Source organism: Delphinus delphis, chromosome 2 (assembly GCF_949987515.2).
Source record: "Delphinus delphis chromosome 2, mDelDel1.2, whole genome shotgun sequence".
Taxonomy (NCBI): domain Eukaryota; kingdom Metazoa; phylum Chordata; class Mammalia; order Artiodactyla; family Delphinidae; genus Delphinus; species Delphinus delphis.
The window spans coordinates 86667876-86685544 of record NC_082684.1 but is presented as its reverse complement, the minus strand read 5'-3'; the positions used below and the strand labels follow the sequence as shown (position 1 = coordinate 86685544).

Genomic DNA, 17669 nt, shown 5'->3' with positions numbered 1-17669 from the left:
GGGATTTATCCCAGGGATGCAAGGATACTTCAATATATGCAAATTAATCAATGTGATACAGCATATTAGCAAATTGAAGAATAAAAACCATATGATCATCTCAATAGATGCAGAAAAAGCTTGTGACAAAATTCAACACCGATTTATGATAAATACTTTCCAGAAAGTGGGCATAGAGGGAACTACCTCAACATAATAAAGGCCATATATGACAAACCCAGAGCAAACATCATTCTCAATGGTGAAAAACTGAAAGCATTTCCTCTAAGATGAGGAATGAGACAAGGATGTCCACCCTCACCACTATTATTCAACATAGTTTTGGAAGTCCTAGCCAAGGCAATCAGAGAAGAAAAAGAAATAAAAGCAATACAAACTGGAAAAGAAGAAGTAAAACTGTCACTGTTTGCAGATGACATGATAGTATACATAGAGAATCCTAAAGATGCCACCAGAAAACTATTAGAGCTAATTAATGTATTTGCTAAAGTTGCAGGATACAACATTAATGCACAGAAATCTCTTGCATTCGTATACACATCATCCTATACAATGATTTTTCATCATTCCTTCAGATGATGAAAAATCTGAAAGAGAAATTAAGAAACACTCCCATTTACCATTGCAACAAAAAGAATAAAATACCTAGGAATAAACTGACCTAGGGAGACAAAAGACCTGTATGCAGAAAACTATAAGGCAATGTTGAAAGAAATTAAAGATGATACCAACAGATGGAGAGATATTCCATGTTCTTGGATTGGAAGAATCAATACTGTGAAAATGACTATACTACCCAAAGCAATCTACAGATTCAATGCAATCCTTGTAAAATTACCAATGGCATTTTTTACAGAACTAGAACAAAAAACCTTAAATTTTGTATGGAGACACAGAAGACCCCAAATAGCCAAAGCAGTCTTGAGGGGAAAAAAGCAGAGCTGGAGGAATCAGGCTCCCTGACTTCAGACTAGACTACAAAGCTACAGTAGTCAAGACAATATGGTACTGGCACAAAAACAGAAACATAGATCAATGAAACAGGATAGAAAGCCCAGAGATAAACCCATGCACCTATTGTCAACTAATCTATGACAAAGGAGGCAAGGATATACAATGGAGAAAAGAGAGTCTCTTCAATAAGCTGTACTGGGGAAACTGGACAGCTACATGTAAAAGAATGAAATTAGAACACTCCCTAACACCATTACCAAAATTAAACTCAAAATGGATTAGAGACCTAAATGTAAGACTGGACACTGTAAAACTCTTAGAGGAAAACATAGGAAGAACACTCTTTGGTATAAATCACAGCGAGATCTTTTTTGATCCACCTCCTAGAGTAATGGAAATAAAAACAAAAGTAAACAAATGGGACCTAATGAAACTTAAAAGCTTTTGCAAAGCAAAGGAAACTACACACAAGTCGAAAAGACAACCCTCAGAATGGGAAAACATACTCGTAGACAAATCAACAGACAAGGGATTAATCTCCAAAATATATAAACAGCTCATGCAGCTCAATATTAAAAAAACAAACAACCCAATCCAAAAATGGGCAGAAGACCTAAATAGACATTTCTCCAAAGAGGACATACAGGTGGCTAAGAAGCACATGAAAAGCTGCTCAACATCACTAATCATTAGAGAAATGCAAATCCAAACTACAATGAGGTATCACCTCACACCAGTCAGAATGGGCATCATCAGAAAATCTACAAACAACAAATGCTGGAGAGGGTGTGGAGAAAAGGGGGCCCTCTTGCACTGTTGGTGGGAATGTAAATTGATACAGCCACTATGGATAACAGTATGGAGGTTCATTAAAAAACTGAAAATAGAATTACCATATGACCCAGCAATCCCACTAGTGGGCATATACCCAGAGAAAACCATAATTCAAAAAGACACATGCGCCCCAATGTTCATTGCTGCACTATTTCCAGTAGCCAGCTTATGGAAGCAACCTAAATGCCCATCGACAGATGAATGGATAAAGAAGATGTGGTACCTGTATGCAATGGAATATTACTCAGCTATAAAAAGGAACGAAATTGGGTCATTTGTGGAGACGTGGGTGAATCAAGAGACTGTCATAGAGAGTGAAGTAAGTCAGAAAGAGAAAAACAAATAGGGTATATTAACGCATAACTGTAGAACCTAGAAAAATGACAGAGATGAACCGGTTTGCAGGGCAAAAATAGAGACACAGATGTAGAGAACAAACGTATGGACACCAAGGGGGGAAAGCAGCTGGGAGTGGGGGAATGGTGTGGTGAATTGGGAGATTGGGATTGACATGTATTCACTGATGTGTATAAAATGGATGACTAATAAGAACTTGCTGTATAAAAAATAAAATTTAATTTAAAAAAAAAAAGAAAAAGAAGAAAAAGAAAAAAATATATTTTGATGGGGGTTCCCTTGTGGTGCAGTGGTTAACAATCCACCTGCCAATGCAGGGGACATGGATGTGAGCCCTGGTCCAGGAAGATCCCACATGCCGTGGAGCAACTAAGCCCATGTGCCACAACTACTGAGCCTGCACTTTATTTTTATTTTTTGGTATGCTGGCCTCTCACTGTTGTGGCCTCTGCCGTTGTGGAGCACAGGCTCCGGATGCGCAGGCTCAGCGGCCACGGCTCAGGGGCCAGCCGCTCCACGGCACGTGGGATCTTCCCAGACCGGGGCATGAACCCATGTCCCCTGCATCGGCAGGTGGACTCTCAACCACTGCGCCACCAGGGAAGCCCTGAGCCTGCAGTTGAGATCCCATGTTCCACAACTACTGAAGCCCGTGCGCCTAGAGCCCATGCACTGGAACAAGAGAAGCCAACGCAATGAGAAGCCTGCACACTGCACCAAAGACCCAACGCAGCCAAATTAATTAATTAAAAAATTTTTTAAATATTTGATGGTAGGAATAAGGAGATAGCCCTTTGCCCTGTGCTTTGGGATCTAGATTTATTTCAGGTGTAGGGATTTAACAGTTTTTTGTGGTTTTTTTTCGGTACGCGGGCCTCTCACTGTTGTGGACTCTCACGCTGCGGAGCACAGGCTCCGGACGTGCAGGCTCAGCGGCCATGGCTCACGGGCCCAGCCGCTCCACGGCATGTGGGATCTTTCCAGACTGGGGCATGAACCCATGTCCCCTGCATCAGCAGGCGGACTCTCAACCACTTCGCCACCAGGGAAGCCCCAACAGTTATTTTTTTAAAAGTTTATTTATTATTTATTTTTGTCTGCATTGGGTCTTCGTTGCCACCCGCGGGCTTTCTCCAGTTGCAGCGAGCAGGGGCTGCTCTTCGTTGAGGTGCACGGGGGCTGCTCTTCACTGTGGTGCGTGGGCTTCTCATTGCAGTGGCTTGTCTTTGTTGCGGAGCACAGACTCTAGACGCATGGGCTTCAGTAGTTGTGGCTTGCGGACTCTGTAGTTGTGGCTCGTGGGTTCTAGAGCGCAGCCTCAGTAGTTGTGGCACACGGGCTTAGTTGCTCTGTGGCATTTGGGATCTTCCCGTACCAGGGCTCGAACCCATGCCCCCTGCATTGGCAGGCAGATTCTTAACCACTGCGCCACAAGGTAATTCCCTTAACAGTTTTTTTTTAGCTAAAACCCAGCAATTTCTAACAACCATATGTCTTTTAGTGACAGTAATATTTGCTCTTAATTTACAAATGCAAAAGAGGATTCTAGACCTGATATGAAATACAGTTTGGGGCTTGTAGGAATTTTTCTACCTGAGTAATATTAGGAGTTTCACGAACCTAAGTACAGTTTTTTTAGTTTATTGGGTGTATTTGTATTATTCTATGAGAGAGAATTAAGAATTTCAGTTTTTAAAAACATTAAATGTATTGTTTTGACTTTTGCTGGGCCATAAACTGTTTATAAAAATAACGATCATCAGAGATTGTGTCCACAAAGGTTTTAATTTCAGATATTTTGATAGCATCAGTTAAATGCTTTAAGAAACTTTGTGTTGGTAAACATAATACTAGCAATATGCCTGTCTAAAAAGGGTGGGTTGCTTGAGTGTGGTCATGTATGTAGACTGCACTGGACTTCAAATTCACAGATCTGAGTTCTAATTCTCACTGCTTATTGGCTTTGGGACCATAGAGAAGTCTTTTTGAGCCTCTATTTCCTAAGGTATAAGAGGCCTGAGAAAAGCTGCCTCTTAGAGTTATGAGGATCAATTGAGTATTTAGTGAAAGGTTATTATAAACTGTTTAAAACTGATAATAACTTCTGACATTTGTGTAGCCCATGACAGCCACTTTCACGTATTTTATAAGATCCTCACACCACTCTCAAATGTAGATATTATACTCTTCTTAGAGGTGGAAAAGCTACTGTCATCTCAGCAAGATTAAATGCTTAAGTGATTTGTCTAAGGCCTCTCAGTCAAATGGTAGTTCTGGCACTTTAAATCTATATACCTTTTTAAAAAAAACTTAAATGTGCTATAAAACCAGTATCACTTAAAATAAATAGAAGGTAAAAACAAAAATAAGTTAAATAAAAACTAAATGTTAATAAAATCTGTCTGTCGTTGCCTGCTTGAAGGTTCTGAGCCTGAGGCCTGTCTCCTTTTGTCAAAGTGGGAGATTAGCAAGATTTAAGAATGGTGTTAAAGACATACTGCCACTTACTGAGAATAATATTTTAATTCTGAAAGTTAGAAAAATTGGGGGACAAACATCGAAAAGGTAATACTTTTGTCAGGGTTTTTAAATTTTATGGCACTGTACCACTTAAAATCACCTCCTATAGTAGTATTACAGAGGTACTTTCCCATACGTAGGAAACTACATGGTGCTGCTTCATCACATGGCATATATTATTTTAGCCTGTATTTCGTGTTTTCCTTTGTTTATTTGTTGCAGTGTCTGAATATATATCTTTTTTTTAAAACAGAGAGAAAAATGATAGCTACTACTGTGTCCTTTTCAATGATGAACACCATTCATATGACCATGTCATATACAGTCTACAAAGAGCTCTTGACTGTGAGCTCGCAGAGGCACAGTTGCACACCACTGCCATAGACAAAGAGGTTCGTGAGTGTCATTTGAATTATTATGCTGTCTTCATCAGCTTCCTGGAAATTGGGTGTTGACTGGCCCTTGCCAAGTGCCTTAGTATTGTGTTAGGTACAACCACCCTCTTCATTTATCCTTTATAGCCTAAGTAAATTGGTTGAAACTTGATTTTTCTGTGTGTGTTTAACAGTTTAAGATGACTAATTTTCCTCTTTTGTTCTAAATAATTAGAAAGTTACTGAATATACTTGGCAAAGAGTAGTTAAGAATGTCAGCTCGGGCTTCCCTGGTGGCGCAGTGGTTGAGAGTCTGCCTGCCGATGCAGGGGACGCAGGGTCGTGCCCCGGTCCGGGAAGATCCCACATACCGCGGAGCGGCTGGGCCTGTGAGCCATGGCCGCTGAGCCTGTGCATCCGGAGCCTGTGCTCCGCAATGGGAGGGGCCACAACAGTGAGAGGCCCGTGTACCGCCAAAAAAAAAAAAAAAGAATGTCAGCTCAACCTCAGTCTGTTTCTATAATTATTGAATGAATGAATAAATGCATGAATTATGAGAAGTTGGTTAGTTAACATCATCTATTAAAACTGTTTTTAGAATAATATTGATAGCATGGCTCAACTTTTATTTAACACCCATCCAAAGCAAAATGTGTTCTTCGGGTATGCAGAAGGAACATTAACCTAATCCCTACCCTCAAGAGGAGGGTAAGATGGTAGAAGAAACATCATGGCACTAGTAATTAGCATTGTGATTCTAGGACTTGAGGAATCAATATCCTGGCCATACCTCTAACCCACTAGTGGACCAAAAGTGTGATATGGAACACATGATGAAGAATTTTAAGTTTACTCATGAAAACTATCTAAGACATATAATAGGAGTTTAGTAAACCTAACTTATTATTATCTGATAGAAATAGAATATACTACAATAAGTAAATAATTGACATTCTTGCCAAGCAGGAAATCTAGAATCCTAAAGTATAGATACTCTCCACTAGTGGTATTGAAAGTTCTGAAGCTACATAAAGCTGCTAAACATTTATGTTTATCTTCTAGGTATTGTCAATCTTAGGACTTTTAGACAGTCAACAAATGATTGATAATTAAGAGCTTATTGGGTCTTTGGGCTTTATATTACTTATTGATTGGGATTGTCAATCTACTACCACCTAATTCTCATGTTTGTCTATAATTAGGGCCGTCGGGCTGTTAAAGCAGGTGCTTTTGCTGCTTGCCAGGAAGCAAAGGAAGATATAAAGGTAATTTTCTGAATTAGAGTCAAAGAGAGAATTTTAAGAGGAATGCACATTACAAGAGCCCAAGTAAAACAATTATATTGTTGAAGTGGTTTGACATCCTAAGTAAAGATAAGATTGGAACATTTAGACCCAGAGATTTGGAACTGCAACAGTTATATGATTTCTTTTTTTGAAGAGTAGATTACTTAGTTACAACAAAAATTTTAAAACTAGTTTGTTTTTAATATTCCTTTCATTTCTAGAGTCATTCAGAAAATGTCTCTCAACATCCACTTCATGTAGAAGTATTACACTCTGAGGTTATGGCTCATCAGAAATTTGCTTTGCGTCTGGGGTCCTGGATGAATAAAATTATGAGCTATTCAAGTAAGTATATAGCCTATTTTTCTTATTTTTCATAAACTATTGTCTTTTTAAATAGCCACAAATGTCATTGAGTATAAAATAAAATGGTTTTTGTTTGTTTTTATACATTTTGCTTATTTTCAGGATTGCATTTCAGATGCTGTGAATAATGTTTCATTGGCTCTTGATTCTTTGATATTGACAGAATAATTCTTGATATCAAGTGTAGGATGATTACTGTTAGTTTTTTCATATGTTATTATAGGAAATGTACTTTTGGGAGAAAATACTTTAAGAATAAAAATTATATGACTTTTTTTGTTTGTAGGTGACTTCAGACAGATCTTTTGCCAAGCATGCCTTAGAGAAGAACCTGGCTCTGAGAATCCCTGTCTCATAAGCAGGTTAATGCTTTGGGATGCAAAGCTTTATAAAGGTAGGTAGATCTTTACTTGTGCTTCTTGCCATGAAGCAGAGGAATATTAAGACCTTAAAGTGGAGTTTAATCTCTTTTGTTTATTAAATCAGTGAACTTGATAAGATATTATACTTTGAAGGTGAGGTTAACCAATCAATATGTATTCTGTGTTAAAACCCCGGGATATTGCCTTTTAATTATAGTGCCTTTTCATTTACTCAGAACCAGTAAAAAGAGTATGTATGCATTCTTGCAGTAGTGCCATTATAAAAGCTATGTTAATTTTCATTTTTAAAATTTAAATGAAGAACCAAAAGTAAAAGGTGAGAGAAAGGTTAAAGGGGATGGAGAAGGGAAAGTACAGAGTAAGAATAGTCTTTAGTGAAACAGAATGAAAAGGAATGGAGAAAGGTGGGAGAAGTAGGATGAAGTAAGGTACAGGAGTGAGAGGGGTACAGAAAAAGAGGGGAAAGGCATTACATGTATGTATTTTAAATTCTAGCTATTAAATATTAATGCAATAAATGCCACTAACATTTGAGTCCTTGAGGTCTATTAGCATGTGAAATATTTTTATAATATTCTGCCACTACTAATAGCTGGAATGTTTTTTTTGCCTTGGTGATACTCCTCCCACCTCCCTAAAAAATGATGTATAGGTGCCCGTAAGATCCTTCACGAATTGATCTTCAGCAGTTTTTTTATGGAGATGGAATACAAAAAATTCTTTGCTATGGAATTTGTGAAGGTAATTGCTCTTTATAAATAGATATCAATAAATAGAAATAGAAAACCATTTTTGTAAGTGAAATAATGGAAACAAAGGGGATAATTATGAAGTAAGAATTTAATTTTATAGTTCATTTCTTTGTCAAAAAGTTCATTTATTTTCACGTTTGGTAGTATGGAAACAGTAGTCTGAGAGAGGAGATAGGTGGAAAATGACCTATTGTTTGCCTAGAAAAAGCAGTAGGAAGTTATCACATTCATGAATACATTTATCTTTTCTAATCATTTGTTAGTAAAATTATAACAAGAGCAGTGACTAGCTGAAAGGCATAGCAGGGAAAAGGAACAGATATACATGCTAAAAGGAGGCAGATATCTGATGGGCAAGAGTTATACTTAACTATTTGAGGCTAGAATATAAAGATAAATCTTATAGCTTTTTAATATTGTTTTATTGATCTATTGTATATCCCTTATATTGTTATATTTTTTGTCTCTCTCTCTCTCAAGTTAGACTAGTTAGAACATGTACTTCTTTAACCTTCTGCTTTGCCTTATACAGAGGTATCCAGTAAATACTTGTTAGTTTACTCTGATTTTGAGTGGCAGGAAATTCTGTAAAACTTAGGACAGAGGTAGACCCAGGATGGAATTGGAAGCAGAGAGTGAAATAATGATTGTCATAGGCAAATGATACTATGGGATAAGATACCTGCACTTCCTGGATTTTATAAGTAGATTGTTAAAAGCAACTAAGACATTTGGTTTCTTTAAAGGTGATGACAACTCAAATTATCAACTCTATTCTTCTAAAACTCATTAGAGATAGAATATTGGACCATATCTGTGATCTGAAATGAAGTTTTTTCCTTATACAACAGCAGTTCTCCCTCCTTATATGATGTTTTTCTGTATACCATGGTTACCTCTTAAACTTTGTATGAATTCTAATGGTTGAAATTAAATATGTAGGTCAGGGATCTAACACTGTGCTTACATATAATAGATGCTTGATGCATGACTGGATGTATTATTATTTTTGTTCTCCCAAGATATCAGGATTGATTTTCAGCTGGTATGCACCAGTATGTATAAGAAGTTATGTACAGCCAGCATCCATTCTGTTTAAGGCTGGGTTGAATCTGATGGTTGGTTTTCTGGGTCATATCAGCTTTTAAATACTTTCAATATAGTCCCTGCCCTATTCCATTGGGGTAAAATCTGCTAAAAATTGCCCCAGATTCTGTTTGAGAAAGTATATACTACACCTTTGCAGTCCTCTGTGATTTTTACGTGTGTGTGTGTGTGTGTGTGTGTGTGTGTGTGTGTGTGTGTTTGTTGTGTTTTTTAAAAATAGTTCTCAGTATCCAACTATGCTAGTTTGGGTAGCTGAATTCATATTCAGTCTTTTGTTATTCTCTAGTAAATTTTTGTTGACCGTAGTATCTCCCCTTAATAAATAGGAGTTATACTACTTGCCATTTTATACATAGGAACAAATATAGCAGCTGTTAAAATTGGGATTTTAAAAGTTTTCAGTACTTATTTATAATTGCTTCTCCACTTATTGTTTTATCTTCCAGTATTATAAGCAGCTACAGAAAGACTATATCAGTGATGATCATGACAGAAGTATCTCTATAACCGCACTCTCAGTTCAGATGTTTACTGTTCCTACTTTGGTATGTATTAATTAGTCTTGGCAATCTTTCTAAGTAATATTTATTTTATTATTTAAGAATTTTAGTTAGTGTTGAATTGAATTAAAACAATTTCTGAGTCACTATGCTGGTCTAATTACACGTGGAAAATTGAATAATGCTTCAGTGGTATCTGCACGTGAAAATGCTTTAATGATACCCAAGGGCTAGGTAATTTGTGGAGTGGGAGTGATGGCACTACCTTGGTCCAAAAGTGCTTATTCCTGCAGGTGAAACCTAGGGATGGTTTCTCAGTGTCTAGAGTAACTTAGGAACAGTGCCTTTTTAATACCAAAAATTTTTTTGTGTGCTATTCTCTTGTTCTTTAGGTTTTTTTTTTTTTAAATCATTGTTAGGGTGGGGGAATAGAGTAAGACAAAACAAAACAGGAGGAGAGTATAACTGTTGAGCATTTGCATGAGATGGAGCTGCATAGGCCTGGGAGGAGGAGGGTGGAGGATTCTGCTTCCTTTTTATCCTGCTACTTTTCCTGTTTCTTCTGGAAAGTTCCTACTTTCTCTTTTCAAAGGCCAGAGAAAAGAATGGGGAAGAGAAATTGGATTGCGATTAAGGGGGAGATGTCAGAATAGAAAATATATATGACAGAAGCCTGAAGTATATCTGTTTGTTCTGCTTTGCTCACTGTGTGATTAACAGTGGTAAACATTCATGTAAATGAATGTTACACAGATACTGTGTAACCTGTGTAATGGGCTTGGGGTGTTCAGACAGGTGTTTTCTAGTTGCTGAGGAGTAGGGAATTTTTACTTTTAGAAAATAATTTCTCAGAAATTGCTATCCTGTGAGACTAAGGAGTATGTTTGATGCTCAACAAACATTTATTCAAAATGATTTACCAACCAAATGAATAAATAAGTAAAGTCCATACTATAATGAGTTAATACTAAAGACAATATTCTTCACATGTTCTGCAGGCTCGACATCTTATTGAAGAGCAAAATGTTATCTCTGTCATCACTGAAACTCTGCTGGAAGTTTTGCCTGAGTACTTGGATAGGAACAATAAATTCAACTTCCAGGGTTATAGCCAGGACAAATTGGGAAGAGTATATGCAGTAATATGTGATCTAAAGTAAGTTGTTCGAGTAAAAAGGTGAGGGTACCTGTTAAACACAGTTGTGTTTATTCTGTCCTATATATAAACATCTGATCCTTTTGGTTATCTTGGAATCTTTATAATGATGGCAAGGACAAAGAACTGTTACTGTGATGTCAATAAATGTTTTAAGTGAAGGCTTCTTATAGAGTTAAAATCAGGTCAGTAAAGAAGGTACTGAGGAAGGGCCTCTCACAGGAACTTAGGGTCTCTTGGGGTCACCAAATGAATCTCCATCATGGTCACCATGCCTTCCACTCACTTCCACTCATGTATTTTGGTTCTGCCCCTCTTGCATAGTCTCTTTGTGCTTAGTTTCAGATGATCTTGTTGATGTGAATTTTTTTAACTCCTTTTTCATACATATGACCAAGTATTCATCAGGGGTTTCTTAAGTTTTTCTCCCTGAAGAAATGGAGTTTCCTTTTAAAGTAAAGTTGGAATCATATGATAGGTCATATTTGGGATCATTGGACCTAAAAGGAAATAAATTTCTAATTTTTTTAGAAATAGATGGTGACTACTATAAGGATTATGCTGTATAAAGTATTCAATAAATCATAAACTTAATTATTTTAAGAATATATTAAGACAAAATGTTTCATTTAGTTCACTATTAAAAAAAGAGCTCTAAGATATATATGATTACTTATTCTAGTCCCTACGTGAATAAAATCATTCTAATTTTGTCCACTTCTTCTAGTGACCATGTAAAGTATAGAGAGCTGGAAACAAGTTTCTAAACCAACCTAGAAATAGTTTACTCTAGTTAGAAAAATACATTTGACAGATTTCTGGAACTATGCATTGGATCCTTGATATTACTCAGAAAAATGTTTCCAGACCCTTTCAAATTCTGCAATTTCTAAACATGATTATGACATGTAATTCTTTCTTTAAAGTTCAATAAATAGTTATGTTATCATATCTTCAGTACAAGTTGAGATGGTGATGAGTTCAGTAGTGAATTGCCATTTAGCCAGTGTGATTCACAAATTATGCATAATTTACAATATGCAAAACAAACAAAAAATATACAAAAACTCTAAATGGCAGTACTTAAAGTTTAGTGTTAAATCAGTGTATTTATCATTCCTTTGGTCTACTGTATAGGAAAAATCTCTTTCTGTGGTTCTCATTACTCTGAAGTATTCTTATAACAGAGTTATTTTTCTATCCAGAGAAGTGCATAATCACATCATTGTTTTGTCTTATATTATTTTGTGGATCTCTGACTATAATTATTCTCTGTGGTAAATAATTTAGAGTTAATGCATCCCTAGATACTTACCCCTATGGTAAAACTTTAGGGTCCCTGGTTGGGAAGGTAATTTTAAAGTTTTCCCACTCATCTGATGCTCACAACTGCTCTCCTACATCCTTACATAAGTAGAGATATCTCTAATGACAAGGAGAAGGGAAAATTAATGTCTTTTGAGGACCTGATTAGCAGATATTGTGTTAGACTTCTCGTGTAATTCACTCTCACAAGGGTCCTGTGTTATTTATTAGTAACTGCTATGTGCTAAGAAGCTTTACTTATTTTACTTCATTTTATTCTTGCAACATTCTCATAAGGTAGGTGATATCTTTATTTGTAGATTATAATTATTTGCCTAAGGTCACAAAACTAGTAAGTGGCAGAATTTGGATTTGAGCCTAACGCTATTTATCTGTAATACTCATGTTCCTTTCACTACATTATGTAGCTTCACAGACTACATAAACAACAACAAAGCCTTCTCTGAAACCTGGCCTAAAGCACCAATCAGATATACCCTTCATTTAACAAATAATTACTGAACCCCATTTCTCAGTCTCTCATTGTAGAAATTTTGTAGTCATTCTTATTATTTCCCCATATACTTACTCATTCACCACTTCTTCCTGAAGCCCTGCTTATTTTTAAATCAGTTAGAAATAACCACAAATACTTAATGCCTTTTAACTGTTTCTAGAATAAAGTACAGATTCTTCCAGAATTTGTAGCTCTTCATAGTCTCACTTTATATACTACTTATCTGACTGTACCTCAGCATGAAATAAGTTTATTGGTCCTAGCAGAAGCTCTGTTCAGCCTGCCTCAGGAAATTTTCATTCTCTCAAAGCAGTGCATTCTAACCCTTGAGTAACCCCTTCCAACTTTTAGAAAGTTTATTTTATATTGAAATCTGTCTTTGTAGCTTTCATTATGTGGCTGTAGCTCACCCTTTGTCCATTCAGAGCAACTCAGTGCTCATTTAACTTGACGTATTTGAAGACAGCAGGCATATCTGACAACTCTTTTTTATGTTAAGTTGCATCATTTTCTTTAAATATACCCATTTCATATTTAAAATTCCTTCTACATTATTGTCCTTCTCTACTGAAGCTGTTTTAGTTGACTGTGTACCACTTAAGGTATATGCCAAGAAATGAACACAGTACTCTGAGGTCTGTGTAGTAGAAGGAAGGGATTATTACCTCTCTCATTCTAAATAAATACACCTGTATTAATTTAGTTTCATTTGTCACTCACTCTATGGAAGGTATCTGTTGGGATATTATGGAAATGAAACTTAGAAAAGAGATGCAGTTGAACCTTGGTTCTGTTAAGTGAATATTGTCCTTTTATTACTCTAACTTATTCCTTCCTTTTTCTGAAAAGTATAGCATATTCTCAATGCAAGTCACCCTCTTCCTCTCCTACTCTGTCCCACCCTCTCCTTCCACTGCTTTTACCACCTATTTTTATCTGCAGACTGCTTTTCTTTTCCTTTCCTTCCTTACTCTTTCCTTTCTTCCTATCTCTTACATCTTCTTTACTTCCTAGGTCTCCTACAGGGGTCAGGCATGAACTATGTGAAACTAGAAATGTAAATTTTCTTCTCTAGATCAGTGCTTCTCAAATATTAATATGAATGCAAATCTTTATGGGAGCTTGTTAAAATGCAGATTATTACTCAGTAGATTCTGCATTTCTAAAGATTCAGTTGATGCTGATGCTTCTGGTTTGTGAACCAACCTTTTGAGTAGCAGTGCTCTAGAAAACAGCCAAACTTTGATGCCATTTGTTCATTGTGGTAGAGTTTAAACTTTAGTCTTTTTTACTTTAAAAGGAAGATTTAGAATGTAATTAGTATATTTCAAAGTTATTTCTTTGATAAAGTCCTGATGATTGTTTTTTTTTTGTTTTTTGTTTTGCGGTACGCCGGCCTCTCACTGTTGTGGCCTCTCCCGTTGCGGAGCACAGGCTCCGAACGCGCAGGCTTAGTGGCCATGGCTCACGGGCCCAGCCGCTCCGCGGCATGTGGGATCCTCCCGGACCGGGGCACGAACCCATGTCCCCTGCATCAGCAGGCAGACACTCATCCACTGCGCCACCAGGGAAGCCCCTGATGATTGTATTTTAACTTTCAACATATTAATGGGTATTTAAAGAAAGGGAAAATTAAACCACAATCCTTACTATCTTTATGAATAAAACTAATTTTTCCTCCATCTTTTTGCCATGTCTTTTATGTTCAGCATTACTTCCTTTGTGCCCTTTTTTTGGGAGCTTAACATTGGATTACAGTTTCCAGTATACATATCTGTTTTCCCATCTGCACTTTGAACCTCAAGAGTAGGGTGTCTGGTTCATGTTTATGTTCCTGATACCTGGTGTGTAATAGGAATTGATTTTGGTTGACTGAGTGCAAAATAATTTTTAACAATTGTTAATGATTCCTTCCTGAGAAGTTATTTTGTGATAAACCATGTTCCCACTGGATATGAAAACAGCCATTGTCTTTACAGCCAAAAGAAGTATTGGTCTTGTAAATTATAGGCTAAAATGGGTCTGTTTATCTTATGAAACAAATACATTCTGATATGTAGGCCACGATGACATAGGTGCTTATATCCTTCTTCTGGGTTCTGGGCGAAGAAAGCCTGGAGGTAGGAAGTCTGTTCCAAATTTCCTGACCCACCAGCGGTAGTATATCTATGGTACTGAAATCAGGTAGCAGGAATGAATGGCTCTGGGAACCAGTGCAGAATAGTCACACAAAGTTGTACAAATCTTTAGTCATTACATACTGAGCAGCAGTAACAAAGGTATTGAATCCTCAGGCCAAACTACTATAATTCTCATGACTGCATGCTTTAGGGGAAAATGTGTGTCATTTTAATGCACAAAAATATTTTATAACTTACAAAATATTCTGAAATAGTTTGCACAACCAGCATACATCATGCACATGTAGTTTTGACATGCATTTTGAGGCTGAAGGGATTTCAACTGGTCCTTTGGGTGAAGGGTATGAACAGTTCTAGAAAATTTGTACTGTGGTTGTCCAGCTGTGACAGGCTAGATTCACTTAATCAGACTAACTTTTGAGTGGAGAAGTCAGGCTTAGCTTTGACATCTGCCTCTCATAGGTAGAGCATTCACATTTTGCTGGTGTAATTCTAGCACTGCCTAGAGTTATAAGAAATTAGAATTCATAATTTTGATGAATCAACATTATCTATAGCCCTGAGAACCTTAAAATTATCCCAAAATAGGAAAGTGAAATGTTTCTTTGTCTCTTGAAATGATAGGTATATCCTGATCAGCAAGCCTGCAGTGTGGACGGAAAGATTAAGAATGCAGTTCCTTGAAGGCTTTAGATCTTTTTTGAAGATTCTTACCTGTATGCAGGTATGATAGTTCTTCTGTACATCAGTAAGATAAATTTATTTAAAAAAATTTAACCCCAATCTTTAATGTTTTGTTTTGTTTTGAGCAAATTATGTTTTTTATTTGAGAAAGGATAAATCTAGCAAAATAGAAGTAAAATTTAAACACTGCCTCACTGATTCTGCTTTAATAGATCTTTCTGAATAGCTTAGTTAACTGCAGTTGTTACTATTAATGTTTATTTATGCTTACCATGTGATAACTGTAGTAAGCACTTTCATGCATTCTTTCTTTTGAGCTTCATAGCAATCTTATGAGGTAGTTACTATTATTATCCCCCTTTTACCTATAAGGGAATCATAGCTTAGAAATAATTTGACCAGGGTCATACAGCTAGAAAAGTGACAGAGTTATGATTTGAACCCGTGCGTTCTGACCTAGTGTAACAGCTATGTTAAAAAACTACACATACATGAATATAAATCCTGATGATTTTATATTTTGCCAGTGGAAGAGCAAAGAAAGAGGGCCCATATGTATATGTTAACCACTCTTTTCTTGTAGGGAATGGAAGAAATCAGAAGACAGGTTGGGCAACACATAGAAGTGGATCCTGACTGGGAGGCTGCCATTGCTATACAGATGCAATTGAAGAACATTTTACTAATGTTCCAAGAGTGGTGCGCTTGTGATGTAAGTAAAATTTGTTAGAAGGATCCGTGCCTTTTTAAGTGTTCTGATTGTTATTAATAGTATAGTTTTATGCTGCAACTTCCTTGATGTAAAGTTTTATTGCTTAAATAGTTTCTTATATGTTTGAATTATCTTATTAAATTTGTAGTTTTTTACACTTAATTAGAAAATGTGCTCCATGGCATTCCATTTACCTTTGGGAATAGTGGAGTTTAAAAAATACAGCACACACTAATCAATTAATAAATTATTTATTGATAAATTTATTTCCTTGGACATGAATATTAATAATAAAATTAGGACTAGACTTTTAAATATTCCAACAGTGGAGGGGTGTAGATATTAATTCAATCAAGAGCCTTGTTATGTGAGTTAAACCATTAAGAAAATTAATTTTAGTTATTTATTTTTTAATTAATTAATTTATTTTTGGCTGCGTTGGGTCTTCGTTGCTGTGTACAGGCTTTCTCTAGTTGCGGCGAGCGGGGGCTACTCTTCATTGCAGTGTGCGGGCTTCTCATTGCAGTGGCTTCTCTTGTTGCAGAGCACAGGCTCTAGGCGCGTGGGCTTCAGTAGTTGTGGCATGCAGGCTCAGTAGTTGTGGCTCTCAGGGTCTAGAGCTCAGGCTCAGTAGTTGTGGCGCTTGGGCTTAGTTGCACCACAGCATGTGAGATCTTCCTGGAGCAGGGCTCGAACCCACGTCCCCTTCATTGGCAGGCAGATTCTTTTTTTAAATAAATTCATTTATTTATTTTTGGCTGTGTTGGGTCTTCGTTTCTGTGTGAGGGCTTTCTCTAGTTGCAGCGAGCGGGGGCCACTCTTCATCGCTGTGCACGGGCCTCTCACTGTCGCGGCCTCTCTTGTTGCAGAGGACAGGCTCCAGACGCGCAGGCTCAGTAGTTGTGGCTCACGGGCCCAGTTGCTCCGCGGCATGTGGGATCTTCCCAGACCAAGGCTCGAACCCATGTTCCCTGCATTGGCAGGCAGACTCTCAACCACTGCGCCACCAGGGAAGCCCCTAGCAGGCAGATTTTTAACGACTGTGCCACCAGGGAAGTCCAAGAAAATTAATTTTAAAATATAGAACTAATGTTTTTCCTTAAGCAATAATTTTATTTTATTTATTTTAAAAAGTATTTATTTTATTTTTGGCTGTGTTGGGTTTTAGTTGCGGCACATGGGATCTTCGTTGTGGCATGTGGGATCCTCTGCTGTGGCATGCATCCTCCTCTTTGCAGTGTGTGGTCTTCTCTAGTTGTGGCCTGCATGCTCAGTAGTTGCGGCGTGTGGGCTTAGTTGCCCCATGGTATGTGGGATCTTAGTTCACCAACCAGGGATTGAACCCATGTCCCCTGCATTGGACGGCTGATTCTTAACCACTGGACCTCCAGCAGAGTCCCCTCGTTAAGCAATAATTTTAGACCATAATGCTCTTTAAACACGTAATCCTACTCCAGACTCCCTTTGGAGAAGATGACCTCATTTATTTCTGTTCTGAGAAAATTAACATTATCTAAGTCAAATTCTTTCATCTTCTCCAGTTTCTCTGTACATCTCACTATAGTCAATTCACTGAGTTTCTATATATATCTTCACTATTGGTCTCTTTCATTTTCCTCTTTCTAAAAGTGATGTCTCTACCTAGCCTCTTGGTCCCAACCTATATTTCTTCTTCCTGGAGTTTGCTTCCTCAGTTGTCTCCTCTGGTATTTCCCACTCTT

General features: G+C 37.2%; 1 protein-coding gene across 4 annotated transcripts in view; it reads left to right on the top strand.

Annotated features, from left to right (window-relative positions):
- Nucleotides 1-17669, top strand: part of UBR1 (ubiquitin protein ligase E3 component n-recognin 1) — a 167584-nt gene that overhangs the window by 68879 nt on the left and 81036 nt on the right. For all 4 annotated transcript variants that reach the window (XM_060005097.1, XM_060005098.1, XM_060005096.1 and 1 more), the window contains 9 exons: nucleotides 4919-5057; nucleotides 6242-6304; nucleotides 6547-6670; nucleotides 6978-7085; nucleotides 7727-7815; nucleotides 9380-9478; nucleotides 10432-10589; nucleotides 15177-15276; nucleotides 15820-15948. In XM_060005097.1, the coding sequence (XP_059861080.1) occupies nucleotides 4919-5057; nucleotides 6242-6304; nucleotides 6547-6670; nucleotides 6978-7085; nucleotides 7727-7815; nucleotides 9380-9478; nucleotides 10432-10589; nucleotides 15177-15276; nucleotides 15820-15948 (1009 nt within the window). The remainder of the gene's footprint in view (nucleotides 1-4918; nucleotides 5058-6241; nucleotides 6305-6546; nucleotides 6671-6977; nucleotides 7086-7726; nucleotides 7816-9379; nucleotides 9479-10431; nucleotides 10590-15176; nucleotides 15277-15819; nucleotides 15949-17669) is intronic.